General features: G+C 35.7%; 1 protein-coding gene across 1 annotated transcript in view; it reads right to left on the bottom strand.

Moving 5' to 3' along the window:
• Window positions 1-16,911, bottom strand: part of LOC121380816 (MAM and LDL-receptor class A domain-containing protein 1-like) — a 188,222-nt gene that overhangs the window by 7,822 nt on the left and 163,489 nt on the right. Inside the window, exons 126-142 of the mRNA XM_041509797.1 lie at window positions 15,653-15,802; window positions 15,156-15,274; window positions 14,022-14,186; window positions 13,599-13,689; window positions 12,452-12,607; window positions 11,648-11,911; window positions 10,698-10,808; window positions 8,174-8,568; window positions 7,386-7,476; window positions 6,775-6,912; window positions 6,116-6,360; window positions 5,170-5,404; window positions 4,568-4,690; window positions 3,937-4,064; window positions 3,224-3,356; window positions 1,527-1,679; window positions 341-499 (exon numbers count right to left, since the gene is read on the bottom strand). Of these exons, the coding sequence (XP_041365731.1) occupies window positions 341-499; window positions 1,527-1,679; window positions 3,224-3,356; window positions 3,937-4,064; window positions 4,568-4,690; window positions 5,170-5,404; window positions 6,116-6,360; window positions 6,775-6,912; window positions 7,386-7,476; window positions 8,174-8,568; window positions 10,698-10,808; window positions 11,648-11,911; window positions 12,452-12,607; window positions 13,599-13,689; window positions 14,022-14,186; window positions 15,156-15,274; window positions 15,653-15,802 (2,856 nt within the window). The remainder of the gene's footprint in view (window positions 1-340; window positions 500-1,526; window positions 1,680-3,223; window positions 3,357-3,936; window positions 4,065-4,567; window positions 4,691-5,169; window positions 5,405-6,115; window positions 6,361-6,774; window positions 6,913-7,385; window positions 7,477-8,173; window positions 8,569-10,697; window positions 10,809-11,647; window positions 11,912-12,451; window positions 12,608-13,598; window positions 13,690-14,021; window positions 14,187-15,155; window positions 15,275-15,652; window positions 15,803-16,911) is intronic.

Here is a 16,911-nt window from a genome sequence, read left to right as displayed (position 1 = left end):
CTTTGCCTGTAACCTCAACACAGTTCTCATCCGATTCAAACTACACACTATAATTAGGCCCAAAACTCACCAGATCTGGGTGTGGTTCTGGCACAGTATCAAATGTTACAAAACACACCACGTCTGTGCTGGTGTCTACAGCAGACCTGGCAGCTGTAGCCTGTGCGAGCCACATTTTAATGTTTTTCTAAATAATCAACAGGAAAGATACATAATAAACTCAATACATTTATCTGTTTATTTTCAGCAAATATATATTCAACTTTCTGATTTTAATTCCAATATAAGACAAATATTTTTGAATAAACAGAAAAACGACAATGAAAAAAGCTATACTTACCCTGTTTGCTGTATATGTTGAGCTTTCCAACATTAGTTCCATACATATGATAGTAAAACTTGAGACATTTGCCCACTGTGTCCACAGTCAATGCCGGACTTAGCAGACGTGCAGTGTTGTTTCGGTGTCTACCTGTCGCTTCTGTGTAGATGTAATAGCCTGGAGAAAAAACAAAACAAAATTAATTTACTTTTTCCTTAAGATATCAACAGATGGTCTCATCACCCTATTTGTCAATCTCCTCTGACTCTGTCTTCTGAGCTGTCCACACCATCACCCACCTGTCTCAACTTCCTCCATGGGTACAGACTCGGTGTACTTCCCTGCATCCATCTAGCATCCTCGTCCTCTGCCTCTAATAAAACTGGTCTGACCCACAGCACTAATGACCGCCGGTAGTCGGGGAGCATAGTAAGTGGTTACAAGTGTCTCTTAACAAAGCCAGAAGTAACTATTGACAACTCTCCGAAGTGGTCACGCTAAGCCCACAGCAAAAAACTGATGGGAAACTGCAGGTGTGTGGCATGGATAGCTACGACAGACAAGCACCTGTCCTGGTCAGATAGACAAGGACTGGGATGTGGAGGTGGACAGCGAAAGACTTTGAAAGATAGAAAGAGTTGTCAGATTAGGAAGAAATGAGATGGAATTAAAACGTGAGAAAAGTAAATGGGGCAGTGGGGAAAAAAACATCAAAAATAACAACCCCAGATGATCTCATCAATTTGCAATACCATCAACTAGCCACATCTTATCTGTACACGAAAACATGCTTGAATGTCAACAGATAAGTGATTGCAAGAGTAATAACCAAATCAATTCGCAATTCAATCATAATTACACAGGGCTAGCCTATCAACAGATACAACATTAATGGCCAAATCAATTTGCAATACATTTACCTGGACATAGCTCAGTTATGCACAGGGCAATCTATCAACTGCACATTGCTCAGCTGTAGACAAGACCAGTGTGTCAAAACATAGTGATTGTAAGATTAATGACAGTATCAATATTATATAGAGGAAACATAAATGTTTCTGGACATTAGAAGCACAGGATATTTTATATATTTTCCTGCAGACAGGATAGCACATACCATGGTTGAGATGGGAAAAACACACTCGTAATATAAACAGTCTCTCACGGGAACTCGTTTAGTACTCTCTATTTCTGTATTTCTTACCTTTGAAATTCTGTGTGGTGTGATCAAACATGGGCCCCGTGCCGAGCGAGCCTGTTGAGTTTTGTTGCAAAATCCAGTCAAAGTTATCCGTCTTGTCTTGGGTCCACGAGCAGACTGTCTTCTGGTCGAAGTTGCAGCCCAGTGAGTTTGGTGCTGTAAAATGAATTGGCTTAGGCTATACAGGACAGTTTAAAGCAAATATGTCTAGCTACGTGTAAATATATTGAACAGCAAAAGGAATGTGAATATTCAGGCCACTGAGAATTGAAAATACCCATAACCCATTTATCGGTTACGTAGAAATAAATCATTGTAACCCCTTTCGTTTTTGCGTAGCCCATTACATCCATGTAAATGATACTAGAAATTTTGCACGAAAAAAAAATAGGTTATGCAAAATCAGATTTGCAAGAGCAACGCATGAACGAAACAACCATTTTCAGAGGCTTGATATTTTAATTACTATGTATTGTTTTCATGATACAATTAATTTAGTAAATAAACTGTCAAAATGGGTCTAAAAGGTTCACAAGACATTTGACACTTTCAATAGACACAAAAAACTAATAAAATTCAAACTGAATAATTGTAAATAAACAAAACTAAATTGATGTTTGCATTTCTTTTGTTGTTCAGTATAGTTATATATTTAAAACTATTCTGTGCTTAAACAACCAGGTTTGTGCTAATTATATTATCAAATATACACACTGTGATAGTTTATTAAGTTAATTAACTACATATTTCAACAGCTATTTTATTTGCCAATAATTTATAACAATTTACCTCTAAAGAATGAGAAAGAAAACATCTTTAATACAAACCATCATGATGTTAAATTATCAAAATAATTGGTTTTTATCCGATATTCACTTTAATGATTAAAAGAAACACAACTTGCAAAGTCAATGCCATAAATGTTGTGCCCAAAATACGTATGCCCAAATTAGTACAAGCACACTGACCTCAAAACATTTCAACTCAAAACCAGTGACATTAACTTTTAATTAAATTCAAATAGCTTGAAATGCATTTCTGAACTCTTTAGCAGGTGTTAATACAATTTTTGCTCTAAAAAGACGATGCTACACTTTGAACAGACAACACAACCTTTTACGTCCAAATTCATGAGATCTAAAGCCCTGATTCCATGACTTTGAAAGTAAATACTGATATTAAATAGAGGATAATACTCCCCGAGTGTCTTGTGATATAATTTATCAGCACGAGTTGATAAAAGTATGAAAACAAGGCTTGCCGAAGATTTTTATACTTTTATTAATGAGTGCTGATAAATTATGATATCACAAGACACGAGGGGGTATTCTTTTTATCATCCATTATCATTCTTTTCATTTGCAACAGTTGTAAACAATGTCAGTAATGTGGGTTGAATGTCACTATATTGGGCAACGGTAGACTCATTAACTAGCAGAACGGCAGTGGCGTGACATCACTAATGATAGGTTTAGCGCTGAAACAAACAGTGACATAACAAAATATCGTCTTGTGAATACAGTTTGACCATTCAAGATTATAAGTGATAACTCCTGTGGAGAATATTGCAGGAGATACCACAAATAATAGTGGCAGTGATATCTCCTATAAAAGCCTTTAATGGATGATAAATGATGATCATCTGATTATACAAGATGAAACAATTCTAAAGGTTGATGGATGTTTGAACAGTAACAAACCGAATGTAACAGCAGTGACAGGCTGTGGGGTGGATACTGTTGTCATTTTGTTACACGAGCCGGGTGTTACAGCAATGTCATCCAGTGCAATATCTCCTAGGTAACCCTTGCCTATTTGTCCATCAAATGTTATCTGAAATTTTAACAAAAATACTTTTAAAATCATCAATATACATTATGATGTTAATGTTTGCGACCAAGTGCCAGTTAAACAAAATCACTACAGGCTGAGCCCCATGAAATTTGTGGTTGTTAAATCAGAAATAAATTATGTTACCTAATAGTAAAGTTGTTCACAGCATTTGTTAACTAGCCACCTCAGATGACATAAAGTATTGTCTTAGATAGATAAATTACACAAGAAAGCGTTAAGAAAATGGCTGCAATAATTTTTAAGCAAGCTCTGTAATAAATAAAAATAAACTTGGTATAGTGGAAATCTCAATGAATGCATGCATGTTTCACAGACAGAAAATTATTTCATTATTTCTTGCATTTTATCCAAGTTCATATTCCACTGATTAATGGAAATTAAATACAAATGCAAAAATTTAATTAATGTCTTGAGATATTGTCAGAATAGGAATTTAAACAAACATTAGAGCCAATTATTATTTCAAAATCAAAACATGAAAATCATTAAGCAAATTCAAAACATGTTTAACAACAAAATATTTTTAAAATAAAATGCTTGGTGTAAAATATGCACTAACCTGATATTGCACAGTGCTGGAAATTTCTACATGAGCTTGCTTCCAAACATTTCCTTGGTTGCCGGTTATATTCCACAACAATTTGCTGCCGGACTGGGTTGGCTGATACAATCGAAGGACACCAACATCTACATGTATAACACATCAAATAACATCTTGCATGCTCCACGAATGATCCTTGTATATTATGTGCACAGCATTAACATTACTTGTTAACTGATCATTTATCATTGGGTGATGATATGATTTAAATCATACATATTGTCACAATTACATCACTAATATTTATTAATAGACCAATAAAATTTAGAACTATTCTCGTATACTGAAATATCACTGATAACTGGTTGACAAATTACATGCTTGTTAAATGTACCTTACGACTTTATACTTTGATACAACCCCTGCAATTGTCAACGTCAGTTGGGAATGCCGTGGAGTTTTTTAATTCTCCACAGTACTTTTTTGCTTTGAACTTTATTCAGGGTTTTTTCAATGCATGTTTTTTTGCCGTGGACATTTTGTTAATTGCAGGGGTTGCTATAAATTAATTTCTTTAAAATTTTTACGGTTACACAGTGGTATATTGTAATTGTATATGTTGTCAGTGGTTAATAAACTATGTACGCACCTCTGCCGTACATGAAGTACCAGAAAGAGACACAAGCCTTGGAGGTTGGAGCCAGGAAGTCGCTGTATAGCCATGCACGCTGACCCGAGTTTCTCCCACTTGATTCAACATACACATAGAAACCTAAAAATCACATCAGTCATAAATGAGGACAGATATCGTGTACTGTGTAGAACTTATCAGTCTTGAAAACAAGGAACACATACATTTAAAAACCCCACACAAATATGTCTATAGTAGTTGATTTATATTAACAATAGTTGGTAGATGAGCAACCAAATTTAGAACAGAATATATAATCTTTGTAGAAAGATCCATCATATTCTAAATGGACTTTCTGGACTTCTTTCATGTCAGAAATGAACAAAACCACTGTCATAACAGGTATGGACAACTTTCTGTCAAGAAGCAAGCACCAATTCTGGTAGGTTTGGGGTAAAATGTTTTAAATTTGTTTATTTATTCTACAAAAATATATTAATATTATGTGGCCCCTCCACCAACATTTAAAATATTACTAGATCTGCAACTCGGGTTTTTTTCCCCAAATAAATATGACACTTCTGACTGAAGGCAATATGACTGACACTAATCAGCCTTACCTTGATCTGAATTGGTTGTGTGGTCGACCTGGGGTCCAGTGCCCGCTGTGAGCGTTGTGCCGGATGTTCTGAGCCAGTCAAACTGATCACCGAGGTTGTGGCCATTGTTGTAGCCACACATGTCGAACTCGAATGTACAGCTTCCCGGTGGCGGGCACTGGCCATCAACAATCCTGATGTCATCAAGCGCAATGTCGCTCCTGTAACTCTTGCCGACAACGCCCTCAAATACAACCTGGTAAAGGAAATAAAATAAATTTGCTCTTAACATCTGCCCTTCTTGAGAATGTGCCAACCAAACTTTATATCAAGTTTCATTGATCTAGAACTTACAGTTTGTGAGAAATTCAGCTAAATGCGAAAATTTTAACACTGAACTAAATGCTAACATACATAGAATTAAACTGAAGTATTTAAATTAAAAATGTATATTTTTTTTTAATTGTTTAACATGCATCAGACTGCGCATACACAGATGCCACTATAAACCAAGTTTCATTGGTCTACATTTTATAGAGTGTGAGTAATGGACATAATGTTGAGAGCTGAACACCAAAGTTGATGCTGTCACTGTCACCACAGCTGTCGTAAAAGGAATACCTATATCAAGGCGAGATAAAAATGTGTAGCTCTGTAACTTTAGAACAAATAGTGTTACAAAGTGTTCTATATTGTTATTTGAATAACAACATGATGTGTTGTACATGTACAAATCTATCAGGTGATGAGCAAGTCTGGCAATTATAAAAAAGGTCATGGCAAAAAATATGCCATGGAAAAATAGTCTCCATGACAATTTTGAAGTTCAGCTGTATGATGGGAGATTAATTAATTATCTATATTACAAAAAATAAACAATTAATTGAAAAAGTGACATAGAAAATTGAAAGTTCCACGGACAAAAATAAATGTAAAATAGAATAAAATGCTGTGAAGTGGTACACACCTGCCAGGGCTGTTGTTGGTTGACTGTGACAGCTGCATGATGCCAGAAATTCCCTTCGTTTCCAGTCTGACTCCAGATGACGCTGGACTTGATGTAGACGTTCAGCTTGCCGACTAGAGACCCGTACATGTGGTACCAGAATTTGAGACACATGGGCTGCGTTGTGGCGGGGTACAGCAGACTGGTAAGCCGGGCATTATCACCACTGTGTCGTGGAGTTGAAGACTCGATGTAGATGTACCATCCTGTCAAACAGTTTCACAGTGATTTTAAATGGAAGATACATTAAGATAAAAACACCAAAATTGTATATAAAATATGTTTGTGCTTTTGAAACTGTTCTGTACCTTATTAATTATACCAAGTCTGAACACCATAATTAAAAATTAACGTACTGGATTTCAAGTTCAGTATTTCCAGAAATGAACTTGTTTTGGATTTTATTTTATAACAACAGTAATTGTCGTATTTTAAAATTCTGAATGTCAGCTGAAAGAATGAATTCAACATCCCAGCACAAAAACTATATTGGCTATAGGATGTCAAAGGCAATTATGTAAAAGAAGTCAGTTGATGGGTAACAGTTATATAAAATATATACAACACAAGACTGTTTTTACACACCCGCACACAGACACAAGTTACACACAGACAGATACCTTGACTACTTTCTGTGGTATGGTCGTAGCTTGGCCCAGTTCCTACTGAGATTGTTCCATTCTGCTGTCTAGTCCAGTCAAACACATCAGTCTTGTCCTGCGTGAAGCCACAGAAATCTACTTCAAAGTCACACATTACTGAAAATAAAGGAAAATTACATAACATTAACAGTGGGATAGGAAAAATTCAAAAAACATTTTTTTCCCCCCAACTAGTGAACTCTATGAAGCTATTTAAACATGGTGGCACTGTACAACTCATTTGTAGTTTCCACCTGTATTCACTGATCAAAGAAACTAATAAAAACAGTTACATTACTTTCACTTGTAAAAGAACCTTATTCCGACAATAAAACGAGAAAAATTAATGGATGTCAAGCGGTTGAATTTATGAAAGGTAATCACAACACATTTATTTTAGATGTGTTTACATCTTTATAACATAGGCAAAATAGAATGTGTGGGTACATGGCTAAACACATATGTTTACTGTGAAGTAATAAACAGACTCGATCTGTAACAAAGTTACACATGACCAAGATAAAAACTTCATTTGTAAATTTGGTGCGAAGTGTGATACGGTTCTAATTAGATAGCAGAACTAAACTCACATGGTGAAGTGCATGGCCCTGGGACAACTGAAATGTCATCCAGCCCTATGTCGCCAAGGTAACTCTTTCCCACCACCCCTTCGAAAACAATCTGCAAACAAAACATATTGCTTAGTCAATAAGACAAAAAAGTTAACTTCATTTACAAAATAAAAATTGAAAATTCTCAATTTTATGTTAAATTACACTACATATTCTAGTTACAAACAATGTTGTGGGTGACAGGTCACATGTCAAAGATACCAGAGGATGGCTAACACCTTGACAAGGACAGGGACAAAGAATATTATTGCCCAGTCTTAACATAAGTGCCCCACCCACACCCAAAAAAACTAAACAAAACAAAACAAACATACAAACAAACACACAAAAAAACTAACAAAACAAAAGAACACACAAGATGTCTAGGGATGAATAAAGAATTTCTTGTCCAACTTATTTAAAACCAGAGTTAAGGAATGAATGAATGAATAAATGTTTAACGACACCCCAACACGAATAGAGTTAAAGGAGTCCAAACTTTTTTTATTTAGAGAAAGATAAACTGCATTAAAACAATTTTATTACTCAGCATTTAAAGGACTGGGCCCCGTTCCACGAAGCGATCTTAGCACTAAGATCACCTTAGTGCACAAGGTAGCTATGCACTTAAGGTGATCTTAGGGCTAAGATCACTTTGTGGAACAGGGCAATGGTCAATATTTGAGAATAGAGTTAAAATGTGCCCTTTATAATCTGCAAATGCAATACAGTCTAGCACAAAGCAGTTCTTCAGCTGCACCTCATACCTGATACTGACTGGAACTGTGGATGGTCCTCTGTGCGTGTCTCCACACATTTCCCTGGTTGGACGTTCTCTTCCACTGCAGACTCGTGTTGGTCGAGGTCTGCAGGTACACGTTCAGTGTGCTGATGTACGGCCCATACATGTGGTACCAGAAGCTCAGACACACGCCTGTTGATGGTGTTGGCTTCTGGATTCCCGACGACAGTCTTGCCTTCTCACCGCGTCGTCTCGGCGCCGAGGTCTCGATGTAGATGTAGAATCCGTGACCTGATGTGTGGTCGTGTGACGGGCCAGTTCCTTTGCTAGTCGTAGCTTTGTTCAACATCTGCCAGTCAAAATCATCCGTCGTTTCTTGGAAATAGCCACACCAGCCTGAGTCAAAGGTGCAGTTCATGCCTGTAAAAAACCAACCCACACACATTGTGTCAAGTAACAAGTAGATAAGAATAAAAATGTACTTTATTTTAGAATATTATAATACATCAGGTCTCAAATAATTAATTCTAAGAATAAAAATATCCTGCAATTTAATTATGATAAGATGTTATAATCGATGAGGTCTTAAATAATTAATCATGAACAAAAATATTTTATTTAAATTGTTAAAATTGATGAGGTCTCAACTAATTAACTACCATTGCTTATGAAAGAACAACATTTTTAATAAGCCCCCTTTCTACTAAGTGATCCAATGACAGTAGTTTCACAGGAGTTTGTTTTGATTTGTTAAATAATATTTGTTCAGTTAAGACTGAAGTACACAAAAATTAAATGGCAAGCACACACAACCAAACGATAAATGATCAGGCTGATATTACAATTACGGTAACAACCAGAGTAATTAATGAGGGAATAATAATAATAATAATAATAATAAAATTCTTTATTTTCAGAGGGTAAACACATTCAGTACAAGGTGACTGGTCTCCCATGAGGCCCTCTCTAATCTATACATGATATTATACATACATACATTCAAAGAAACAACATCAACATACATGTAATATGTATAGCATGAGAACAAGCACGAATATATAAATAATATTTAAATCAATTTGTTAAGAAACTTGAGTCAGTGATAACTCAATACATCATAATTATTTTAACAAACACAAAATCAACAACAAAGGTATATCTTAAAATTGATTATTATTTGAATAGTGCTTAAAATAACTGGATTTGAATGAGGCGAGGGATTGAGAATATTTTTATCTTTGAAGGTAGTGTGTTCCACAGTTTAGCTCCCCTGCATGAAAAACTATGGCGATAAAATTCTGTTCTTGGTTTTAATTCATAAAGGTGATTATGTTGAGTTGACCTCAGATTTAAGGAGTGAATTTCTGAAGTTGTTTGAAACATCATAGATATGATGGAGATAGTTTGTTGAGGACTTTGTAGACAAACTGGCAGGTCTAATATCAATTCTCTCTTTGATTTTAAGCCATTTGAGAGAGCTAATTAGTTCTGCAGTGGACATTTCTTTGCTTTTTTCAGTAATAAGTCTTGCAGCTTGATTTTGGATTTTTTGAAGTTTTCCTATAGAATGTTTTGAACAGGTTTCCCCAAATTGTGGAGCAATAGTCTAAGTGAGGTAAATGTAAGAGCTGTAGAATATTAATCTGGTCTTTTGGTCAAGATATTTTCTGTTTTTGTCGAAAAATGTATAATAAATAAGAAGATTTTTTAATAATGGCATTTATGTGGTTAGCCATGTCAGTGTTGGGTCAATGTGTACACCAAGAGTTTTTTCAGAAGTGGAACATTGCACTGGTATGTGATCTACATATACAGTCAATGCTGTTGAGGTTTCTGCAATCGAGGTCAGTTTTTTAGAAGAACCAATAAGCATGATTTTAGTTTTATTTAAGTTAAGAGACATCTTATTATGGTTGCACCAGACTCACCTCATTATGAATGTTTTTCTAACAGAGATATGGCTATGTGGCTTACATCATAACTGAAACTTGTATCATTGTAACTTTTCCAATGACTTAAGACATCCACAGCAAGGTCATATTTTCCAATGCCAGACTGGGCATAGCATCAAAAATCACCTGTGTATATATAAAAAAAATCACTTTGCATAAAATACAGTAAGTTATTGAAACAACAGTATTATGAATGAAGAGGTAGTGGACAATAACTGAAATTTATAATTAATTACTTAAGCCCAATATTTAATGAGAGAGAGAGAGAGAGAGAGAGAGAGAGAGAGAGAGAGAGAGAGAGAGAGAGAGAGAGAGAGAGAGAGAGAGAGAGAGAGAGAGAGAGAGAGAGAGAGCGAGAGCGAGGGAGGGAGGGAGGGAGGGGCAGGGAGGGAGGCAGGGAGTGAGTTAGGGATAGGAATAGGACAGAGACAGAGAGAGAGAAAGGCAGGCAACAGTTAAGTTGACCTAATGTAGCCTTTTACAACAGGTTTAACTTATATCAATACAAAATGAAAACTATCTGTTAATATAATCTGAATGACAAAACCGTAATACACATCAGAAAAACTCATACCTTGTAGCCTGCTTTGAGCTGACCGATATCAACTGTAGTAACATGCCATGAGTTTCCTTGGTTACCAGTTTTTGACCAGAGGGTTGTCATATCACTCAACATTTTAGAATTTTGTAGTCGTATTCGTAGATTTCCTGTTAACAATCGAAAATACAAATAATTATTATTTACTCTATATTACTACTAATCAATAATTTATCATATAAATAGAACCAATGGAATAGGAGCAACTTCATTGGAACCATCCCTACCCAATTTTATTAATTGAATAGTTAATTAACTTATTTAGGTGTCAATAATGAATTAATCAGACACTTAAATAAATATATATTTTTAGAGTAACTGCTAGATGTGCATCAATTTAGGGTAAAACAAAAAGGGCCCTAATTCACTAAACTCTCACAACTTTGCGATCTCGCAGTGCAATGCTAAAAGACTCGCAAAAAGGATGCTTTGTTGTCTAAGAGAGCCTAAGAGACCTTTGTGAATTAGGCCCCAGATCCCTCCAATGTTAAATGGCTTCTGCTGTGTTCATCAGAGCAGTGTGTGTACTGCAAACAATATCAAGGATTAACTTTAACGTGCTTTAAACTGTGAAAAGTAGTTCACAGTGACCTAGTAATGGTACCTGACACACTGCCATCCCAAGTGGTTCCTGCTTGTGAGGTCTGAAGGTCCTACAATCATCAGTATCCAAGATATGGTCCAGATATGGAAAGTTAACGGATTGATATACAGATGGATAGATGCACATAAGTACAGATGGACAATTCCAAAACCATAATATGACCCGTCAAAGATGGACTTACAAAAATTACAAAGAATAATAAAGAAGTAAGTATATTGCTGAATATAACCTATAAATATAACTAAAAATAAGCCGCCCCCCCCCCCCCCTCTCTCTCTCTCTCTCTCTCTCTCTCTCTCTCTCTCTCTCTCTCTCTCTCTCTCTCTCTCTCTCTCTCCAACTAACCTGCACTAAGTCCCAGCATGTGGTAGTAGAACTGTATTCTACAACTGGGTCCTGTGGCGCCGAGCACCGGACTCGTAAGCTGAGCTCTCGAGCTGAATATCCCCGGTGATCTTATCACTGCCACGTAGTGTCCACTTGACTTCGATGTCGTGTGGTCAGTGGCTGGACCAAGACGACCCTGTGATCCTGTGTACCGCATCCACCGCCATCTTCCCGAGCTGAAGTACGTCCAGCCACAAAGACCGCTCTCAAAGTCACAGGTGCCTGTTGTGTAAATAAAAACAAGCAGTCTGAGTGTACTGCTAAAGCAATACATGTCCCTACCGAGCCTAACAAATTTTCATATCTCCTAAGTTCAAGGGCCATAATTCTGCCAAAAATGGGTAAATCACTGTGAAAGTCAAATCTGATTTGTAACAGTAAATGATAAAGCTGTATAAAAAATTTCAGCTCAGTATCTTGAAGCATTGTGGAAAAAGAAGAAGTCCAAAAAGCTATATGTGAGATGGACAGACAAACAGACACACAGACAGACAGTTTAGACATAGTTGAAACCTACTCCTCTTCAGTCGGACTGGTAGGGGACTAATAACAAAACATATCAATTTCAAAGTCACCAGTGCCTATTTCAAATAATCATAGACACATATAACCACATGCAAATGTTTGTAACAGGGGTCAAATTTTAAAGTTTTTGTGGGGACATGGCAAATGAAACTGCTTGCATTATTATTCATTTGAATAAATCATTATCAGAGTATTGATGCCATAATAAAATTCGTAATATTACAACCATTTTCTTACCACAAGAGCTTTCGTCAGACTTGTCAAGACACTGAGGAATGAAGTCGCAGACCTGAGTTTTGTTGATGCACTGTGAACCTGTTGAACACTTGAACTGGGTAACACCACATGGGTTTGGTGTGGTGGCTGGAGGTGGACTTCCAGTAACAAGTGGTGCTGTGTAAATAGAACATATATAGAATATGATCAATGAATGTATGTGCCTAAGTTAACAAGAATTCTGAGAGTACTTCTAAAGCAATACATGTTCCCTACTGGGCCCAACAAATGTTCGCATCTCCTAAATTCAAGGACTGTGAATAATGGATAAATTGCCACGAAAGTTAAACTTGACCTGTAACAGTACATGATAAAGCTACATATACAAAATTTCAGCTCAATATCTTGAAGCATTGTAAAAAAAAAACTATTAATTTTTTTTTAAAGCACTGTAAAAAAAACATCCAAAAAACTATATGTGGGACAGATGAAAAGACGGACAGACAGAGATGAGACCTACATTCCCCACTGGCTGGATCGGTAAGGGACTAATAATTAACACAGGTATTCAATTGGTCAATATTTCACTAATGGCTGCAAGATTATAAAGTAAAATTGTAATTTTCATTACCCAATAAATGTAATATAATAAAAAGCAGCAATCAACCGGCACCTTTTTCTAACCAACTAATAATAATGATTCAAGTATAACTGTTTCATGTTAAAGGCTATTCACAAATGCAGCTACTTTTCCAAAATGTTTTTTTGTTTTTTTTGTATACTTGTGCCAACTCTATAGCCTTTCCTCCTAACGTCCCATGGGCTTAATGAATACTGTTTAATAATTATTATTAATTTTAGACCAGCCCATCTAAATTTGCGCCAAAATTATATTATATTAATAATTAATATAGGTTAGAAATGTTAATATATCTCTTTAAAGGCGCAGTCAAAATTTGTTAACCCCAATTTTCCCCTTTTATACTTTTGGTGTTAATATTCAAAATTTCAAAATTGACCGTATTTGATAGGTTATCCCTATCCCGAGTCAGACACCCAATTCTATTGGAGGCCGGACTCGAGATAGGCGTGTTCGAAACCCTAGTGGTATATGGACACGTTAAACCAGTTATTAAGCTAACAAATGCTAGTGGAAATAAACACTCACTTCCTGTAAGGTGACATCCTGAAGACATGGACAGGTCATCAATTCCAATATCTCCTGTATAGCCATTCCCTACAACTCCCTCTATCACAACCTGAAATATCAATACATCTCCTGTATAGCCATTCCCTACAACTCCCTCTATCACAACCTGAAATATCAATACATCTCCTGTATAGCCATTCCCTACAACTCCCTCTATCTCAACCTGAAATATCAATACATCTCCTGTATAGCCATTCCCTACAACTCCCTCTATCAAAACCTGAAATATTAAAATAACTCCCTCTATGGCTTATTTGTGAAAATCTGTACAAATGTGTTCTTTATACCTGGAATGGCTTATTTGTGAAAATCTGTACAAATGTGTTCTTTATACCTGGAATGGCTTATTTGTGAAAATCTGTACAAATATTTTCCTCATACCTGGAATGGCTTATTTGTGAAAATCTGTAAATCAGCTCGTTCGTAGAAGTCACCAACATTTCCCACTCTGCTCCAAATCTTGTTGAGACTTCCCGAAGTGCTTGTTCGTGTGTACACATTGAGTGCACCGATAGAACTGCCAAACATCAGGTAGTACAGTCGGAGCTAAAACACACAGAGTAAAATCAGACTAATAACATGTAATAACACAAATAAAGTACAAAATTGCCTACCAGTTTAATGATGGATAAACAGGTGTTCATTTTCTTAATTATGAAAAATAATAAAAACAAGATCGGGAAAGAGCTACATCTAATTTGATATATCATCCATTAATACATTTTCATGTCTGTATCATAGAGTAAGCATTAGGCATACAATATGGTCAAATATATTTAATAAGGTGCCCTGTAAGTAAGACTTTCAAAAGCAGACAAGATGTCTTTATTTACAGGCTAAGAGACGAATCTGTTTACAGAAGAGATATATATCTGCAGTGCATTTTATATACAGGTGTCCTTTATACGTAGACTTTGTAACAGGTTAAGCCGAGTCATTTATAGATGAGTATTAATGTTCCCCCATTCTGTAAACATGACAAATATATGCACACAACTTATTCACTATGTGTGTTGCAGCCGTGTGTGCAGGGGTAGAGTTTCAATATATTTTCTAGGGGAGCATGACTTGAGCCTCTCCATAAACTTTGGTCACCAGTCTGGACACTGCCAGGACCCTCCCCCTATGCTAAAATGTCTGCACAAGCACCTATGTCATTCTAGTAATGCTATCAACCAACTGAGCAGGGCTTGTAGAATTTTTATAGCCACAATTAAAAATTCACTAGCCCTACTTTAAATTAATAAAACATTTTTACTAATAGTAATAATCAGATATATCACCTAAAGAGGGATATTGAACTTAAAAACACTAAGATTGGGTGAGGGGTGGGGTTGGGCCAAGATATTCATATTTACAAAACAGACTTAAATGCAGCATTTGACAACAACAAAATTCACTAGCAGTCAGGTATGGCCATAGTAATTATTTACTGTCCAACATATCACTAGCCATGGGAGTGGGGCTACCAAAGTCTAAAAGACCTGACTGAGTGAAATGTCGTAAACCACCTACCGTACAGATCTGAGATGCAGCTCTCTTATGACTTTGTGTTGCAGAGAAAGTCGGACTGCTGAGTCTAGCAACATCTCCTCGTTTCCGTGGAGCGGATGTTTCAATGTACAGGTAGTAACCTACAAGTCACCAAAAATCACTAAAACAAGCAAGCTATACCCTGCAATTTTGATTTGCCATACAGGCTTTAACAGACCCATTTACTGTATTAATATACTGGCAAGAAGAATACAATTGTTTTTAAAGAAACAAAATTATATTAAACTTGTAATATTTAAAAAAATACTGTAATAAAAATGATTCACTGAAATGAAAATTTGGAAAAAACAACACACACACATTTAAGCTGGAAATAACTTTAGTTAATTACTAGAAATGCTTCCATAGAACACTTATGATGTGCTTGATTTTGCAAAATAACATGAATAGAACATTATACCCATATAGTGGTGGTGAGAAATATAAAAGGAAGACATAATTAAACCCAATGTACAAACCATTAGCTGTTCCTCGGGTGTGGTCTCTGGAAGGTCCTGTCATGCTGGATGCTGTCTTGTCATTAGCTCTCTTCCAATCGAAGTTGTCGTTAGAATCCTGACTCCAGCTACACAGACTGGCTTCAAAGTCACAGCGCGCTGGGTACAAATCTGCACAATATAAAGAGAACACACTAATTTCATGTTTATAGATCCCCAAATAAATGATTAACAGCAATCAGAAAGCAGAAAGAAAGCAGATCATAACATCTGCTTTTTTTATTCATTGTTTTATTATAGAGCAGTTTTTTTACAGCTGAGGTTTTATGATCATGCGTGAATGTCCAAACACACTTTATTTTCATCTCAGAATAATAAAATTTCCATTACATGCCTTATAACATAACGTCATCTCATTGGTCCAGACACAGCAACGAGAGTTTCTTAAATTATCGATGAACATAAAAATTACGTCATTTATATGGGCAAGTTGTCTTATTGAGTGTTATTGTCTATGGACCAAAAATAAATCAAAATAAAGTATGAAGTTTTAGTATTTTTATTAGAAAGTATGATTCAGATTTAACTATAAGTATTGTCTGTTATTTCTTTTATGTTCATCTGGGTATGAAGATGATTTTTTTTCTTCATACCCCGATGAATGTAAAAGAAATAACAGATAATCCTTAAAAAGTTTTCTATCATCCACTTAAAAATATGACAACAATACACATCTGTCTGGTTGTTTGTTGGAATTATTTACATTTATGTTCCATGAATAAGACAAACATTCCAAGAGAACAAATACAAACCCTGCAAACTAAGTCATAGTGGACGTGTTGTTTAATGTGCAGATTAAACATTAGCCTCATTCTTGATTTTTGGTGTCTATTAGCCAATTTTGTAAGTATTCTATAAAATCATTAGTGTAAAGTACACCGACTTGTTAGCTTTATTTGTGTTGAGATTTTTTCAGTTGCAGTGCTTAAAAAGTAATTTATAACAGAACTGGATAAGATAAGAACAAACTTGTCCACATCAGTGAAAACTGTATCTTTTATATTTCTCACTAAATATCAGCTAATAAACAATGCAGTAGTGAAGATTACAAGATGAACACCAAATTGACAGGTATAATAATCAGGCAACTAGATAATAATAATAATAATAATAATAATAAAACAATAATTCTTGATTCAGAAACAGTTGCACTCAAAGATAAGAGGAGCTACCCGATCAAGAAATTATTTGAAAATCAAACGAGAAAAGAAATGGAGAAA

This window comes from Gigantopelta aegis, chromosome 9 (assembly GCF_016097555.1).
Source record: "Gigantopelta aegis isolate Gae_Host chromosome 9, Gae_host_genome, whole genome shotgun sequence".
NCBI lineage: Eukaryota > Metazoa > Mollusca > Gastropoda > Neomphalida > Peltospiridae > Gigantopelta > Gigantopelta aegis.
The sequence above is the reverse complement of the archived record's forward strand: the minus strand, read 5'-3'. Positions and strand labels throughout refer to the sequence as shown.